This window comes from Citrus sinensis, chromosome 9, assembly GCF_022201045.2.
Source record: "Citrus sinensis cultivar Valencia sweet orange chromosome 9, DVS_A1.0, whole genome shotgun sequence".
Lineage (NCBI taxonomy): Eukaryota > Viridiplantae > Streptophyta > Magnoliopsida > Sapindales > Rutaceae > Citrus > Citrus sinensis.
Window position 1 is genome coordinate 6,509,742 of NC_068564.1, and position 5,294 is coordinate 6,515,035.

A 5,294-nucleotide genomic window follows, 5' to 3' on the forward strand; every position below is an offset into this window, starting at 1 on the left:
TTTAAAACAATATACTAATTAAATTTAATTAAATTTCAAAAATGGACAACAAGTTAAGTACTGAAATATGTCGCCATCGTTGGCGATCCAGCAACATCGAATGACATAATTACAAGACATGAAATATTACCAACAGGCTCTATTTTTTTTACTCCATTTGGGATTTTTACAATGGTGAGTTTAGTTTTGCTATATCTTTTTATTATGAAAATTAAGGGTTGGCAAAAAAGTCTAGGCCGTCCCAGCCCACAGGTCCAAACGCCGACTCGTATGGGTTGGGTCTAGATAGGCTCAAAAAAATGTAAAGTCCGCATAAATTGGGCTTGGATAAGGGACTAGCAAAAAATTTGAGAATTTTAATTTATAAATAAAAAAATAAATTAAATTAAAATAAAAGAGAAAAAACTCAAAATACTAAATTTAAATTTTTTTTAATTAATATTTGTGATTTATTATGTTGTGTTCCTAATATTTTGTGTATTGGACTATTATTTTATTATGTATTGGATAATTATCTTAATTTAAATATTTACTTTATAAAAAAATTATTTTATAATTAATGAAAAAATCCAGCCCAAGCCCATAAACGGCTAATCGTATGAAAATTCTCCCCAACATTTTTTTTTTCAATTTGATAATCCTCAAGATTAATTTTCCCACCATGGAACCAATATGTAAACTTGTAATGTGTTAGGGTCTAAGGAAAAAATGTTAGAAGTTGTACAAAGTGAAGCGATAGATTCAAAGGGTAAACTCGTTTAATTGAATAATATATTTTATTTTTCATAAATATAATATGAAATTATAGAGGCATGGCCTCACGTATATTATTAGGATGTATGAAACGAAAAAAAGTATATTATAAAGTAAAAATTTTATCAAAGTTATAAATTTTAATAAATGTTAACAGGAGTAGAGGCTATGACCCGACGCAATTTCTAAAAAATTTGTGAACTATTTATAAGGATTTATTCCTTGATTATATTGTGAGCGGTATATATTAGTTGTATTGTGTCTTACAAATAATAATAATAATAAATATTAGGGTTAATTCCGCCCTACCCTAGAAGGTTCGACAGCTCCAAATATTTCAACAATTTCTACTACGCACCTAAATCCATTAGTTTGACCATTTATTCTAACAGTCAAAGGATAAGTTCGAAGTTCATGCCCTAAATATTATTTGATGATAAATTAAGTTTATTTTATAAGTTAATTGATGAAATTATTGTGTTATTATCTTCAGTTAAGATTTTTAAATGTAAATATCAATTATTAGATTAACATTTTATGTCATTTAGTTCTTTTCCAATTTAAGATAAGGGGCATTTCTAACATTTAACTAATTTTTAGATAATTCCGTTAAAAATAACTGTCAAATTAACAGAAATAGAGTACGGTGAAATTTAGATGGGCAATAAAAAATATCAAAATGTTTCAAGGACAGAGTGTAAATAACCCTAAATATTAACGTGACTCAAATTTTACCGTGAGCTTCCGGGGATAGATATTTAATATTGTTGCTCTTGCTCACCATTCGCTAATGTAATTTGTTATGAAAAGAGGAAAGAGGAAAAAAAAAATAGTTTGTAGCAGTTGACTTAGCAACAATGGGTAAAACTTAAATATTAGTAATGGCTTATAAATACTAACAAGTCTTGGGGGAAGACTCGGTTGCACATTGACGACACCTTGCCGTCACTTCCCCGGCATTTGGGATTTCCAAATCTTCAATAACGCAAGAACCCAATTGCCAGGGATTTTAAAAATTGTTCATTAAAAATAGAAAATATTGCAAAAAAGAAAAAAGAATAATCCTGAAAATTGAATGGGGACTCCGCAATTCCCAGATCTGGGAAAACATTGCAGCCTTCCGGATTGCAAGCAAATCGATTTCTTGCCTTTCACTTGTGATTGCTGCCACAAGGTATCATTTCGTAAAATTGAATTATGTTTGATTCTTATTCGATAAATTGTTGTTGTCTTTGATCAATCAAATGCTTGATGGGCAATTGGGTACTCCTTAATTTTTTGGTACTATTATGTGGGTACAATTCAATTATGGTGTTCTTATGTGATTGCTGAAGAATAGGCTGAAAGGAAATTTGGCCTGTGATTAAAATTTTTTAAAAAATTAATGTGTAATTTTGTGTGTTCTGTTTGGTCAATCTTTGTGTTGACTAACGATGAACTCTGCCCGTTTTTGGAATTTTTAGTTGGTGTTGAAATTAAGCTGGATTGTTAAAATGAAAACACAAGAATTTGATTTTTTTTTTTTTTTGGAGTTTACTATTGCTTATTGTCACTGCATTTTTGTGTTCTTCTGATAGAATAATAATATGTTGAGTGCTCTTGTTGGTAGGTTTCTTTGGTTTGTGTTAATAGTAATGCTGAAACTTGGATAGGTATTTTGTTTGGACCATCGAAGCTACAATCAACACCAATGTCCAAAGGCTGAAAGACATGATGTAACCGTTGTTATTTGTCCGCTTTGTGCTAAAGGTGTTCGTCTGAGACCAGACGAGAATCCACACATCACTTGGGAGAATCACGTTAACGTTGATTGTGACCCATCAAACTATGATAAAGTTACTAAGAAGAGAAAATGCCCCGTTCGTGGTTGTAAAGAGATTCTAGTATTCTCCAACACGATCAAGTGTCGGGATTGCACTGTCGACCATTGTCTGAAGCACCGGTTTGCACCTGACCACAGTTGTCCTGGCCCCAAGAAACTTGACACGGGTTTTGCTTTTATGAGTCTTTTAAATAGGAGTAGAAAAGAGGAGCCAAAACCTAAACAATCTCCAGCCACATCTTCAACCAAGTGGACCTCAAGCTTTCTTAATGCAGCTTCAAGCTTCCGAGCCTCAGCTGAAGCAGGCATGTCAAAATTGAGTAATGAGATTAGTCAAAAATTGCAGATAGCAAAGGATGGGGCGGGGCAGAGCAGCAGCAGTGGCACTGGCGGAACAGAGTTGTGTCCTCAGTGTGGGGCAAGGTTTTCCTCTGTTACAACTCTAATAGAACATGTTGAGAAAATTCATGATAGGAGTGGCAACCAAGCTCGTCCAAAGGTGACAGTAGATGTATGTCCCAAGTGTAGTCAAGGATTTTGTGATCCAGTGGCCCTTGTGGAGCACGTGGAGAGGGACCATGGTGGTACTTCAAGAGCTTAGAGAGGTTTGGTGATCAAAATAGCTGTTTATACGTTGAAGAAGTTATTGTAATTCTAGGGCACATTGCTTCCATTGACTTAATGCCTGCAAAAATGAAAAAAAGATTTAGCAGTGTTTTGATTGAACATACAATGGAGGATTTTTTTTTTTTTTCTTGGATTGGTCTTGCTGCCAGCCAAATTAATATACCTTTTATTTTTCAATTTTTGTGAATTTTGTGGCTTCTATTAATTTTATTCTCAATTGTGGATACAGATAGGCATTTTTCTAGAATTTCATGGGTTCCTTCTTTTGTTATTTACCATAACAGCAGCTTTACGAGAACTGTATGTATTGGCTCTGATATCTTGACCTGCACTGGTACTCTTTTACTTTCCAATTTTGCTTCTTGTTATCTTTGGGCAGTATGTATTAACAGATCCTTTGATTCGTTGTTGAATCATGTTTTTATTTCCTTTGGAGCATCGTGCTGTAAGCAAAAAATGGCAATGGGAAACCTGTTGTTGTCTAGATCTCAGTTTCTGATAATGACCCTTGGAATCTGGTTACTCCAGCATTTTGAATGTGTTTGACAGCTGATTTACAAATGTCAGGGGTCTACTTGATTTTCACCTGATATATAATGGTCCGTGGCCTGCTTGATTTTTCATTTCACCTTATAAGAATAATTTACCATTTCGAATCTACCTTTTCTTTAGTTGGTGAAAAGTACATGTATTAATACGATTAATGATATGGATTATAACATGTTATGGATTATAACATGTTTTGGGGCATCCGGGCTTTTATATTGATATTTGTTGCATTCTGAGCCATAGATAATATGAAAGAGCCTGCATGATTCTTTTTGATGATCGCGAAAAGTCAATGATAATGTATTCTTTCTTTTGTTATAGATGAATGCTTGTGTTTTGCCGTAAACTATTTGCTCTATCAGACGAATTTAGAGGAAAGCAATAGTTATAGATAGGACCTGTTATTTATTAAGCTAATTACATATTTTTGATTTACCTTTGCATGAATAATAGTACTCGACTCTTGCAGAAAATATTTCACGTACTAATGTTTCCAAAATAGAAAGCTAGGAAGTCTGGGGAGCCAAACCATTGACTGACTGGGTGGAAGTATTTTTTTCTTTTAAAGTTCTTATTAACTTTTGAATTTTCTGCAACATGGATGACAACTAATTAGGTAGATGGAAGCACTTGAGCTCTTCCATTTCAAAAGGGGACATGAACAGCTGGATAATTTATCTACTCATATTTGCATGATCAATGATTCTTCTGCTAATTATTTCTTGAGTTTGCTTTAAGATATAGGATGCAACCAAATCATCTCCTTCATTAATTTTCCTCCTCTTTTTGACCATCTTTAATCACATTCTTCTGATTGTTACTTGTGAAGAGTAATTTATTGCCAAGTAATTGTTGTGTTAGCGTTCTTTTTTTTTTTTTTTTTGGCTTCAGAGCTTTTTAAAAGAATAAATTATTGAAATACTTGTATTTATTTGTATAATTTTTTTTATTCCCCTTACAAAATTGAAAATCGCAACTGTTAATACTATATTATAACTAAATGCTAATTTTTAAATTTAAATCACAATTGTTGAAGGGATCCTGTTTTGGGATAATCCACCAATGGAGATTGAGAACAAGCAATCACTATTGAGGTTAAATTCTCTTCGTGTGTATTGTGGGATTAAAATTTTTCCTTTCTTTGGAAGTTGATATCTTCGGATTAAGTTTCAAATATAAAACATCTAAGTAAGTCCCAACATTATGAGTAATTTTAAATGTACCCTATAGTGTAATATTTAAAAAAAATAAAATATTTTAAATAGATTCAAAAATTTGGAAATTTGAGTTCAGCTCATGAGAGTTTATTTGAGAGAATTTAGTCAAAAATGGCGGGTAATCAATATAAAAAACCAAATTGGCAGAAATATTATTAGTTATTACACACATAAAATAACCAAAAAAAAAAAAAGAAAGAAAAACCAGCAAAGCAAATAATGGCATGCACTATCCAATTAATTTTTCTAAAAATATTATTTGATTACTTGGGGCCCACATGCATTTGTTTACCGTTAAGCTTGAACGTGTGGAATTATTCAATATA

General features: G+C 32.3%; 1 protein-coding gene across 1 annotated transcript; it reads left to right on the forward strand.

The window, feature by feature from the left end:
- The first annotated feature begins 1,589 nt into the window (after nucleotides 1–1,589).
- Nucleotides 1,590–3,379, forward strand: LOC102624178 (zinc finger AN1 and C2H2 domain-containing stress-associated protein 11). Its single transcript, XM_006489872.4, has 2 exons — nucleotides 1,590–1,927; nucleotides 2,406–3,379. Exons 1-2 carry the CDS (start codon nucleotides 1,829–1,831, stop codon nucleotides 3,174–3,176), a joined length of 870 nt encoding a protein of 289 aa, XP_006489935.2. The 5' UTR covers nucleotides 1,590–1,828; the 3' UTR covers nucleotides 3,177–3,379.
- The last annotated feature ends 1,915 nt before the right edge of the window (nucleotides 3,380–5,294 follow it).

Bases quoted from the DNA above. Each gene is read 5' to 3' on its own strand.
- LOC102624178 (XM_006489872.4), top strand. From the start codon at position 1,829: ATGGGGACTCCGCAATTCCCAGATCTGGGAAAACATTGCAGCCTTCCG. The intron at 1,928-2,405 runs GTATCATTTCGT...AAACTTGGATAG, and splicing joins CTTGTGATTGCTGCCACAAG to GTATTTTGTTTGGACCATCG.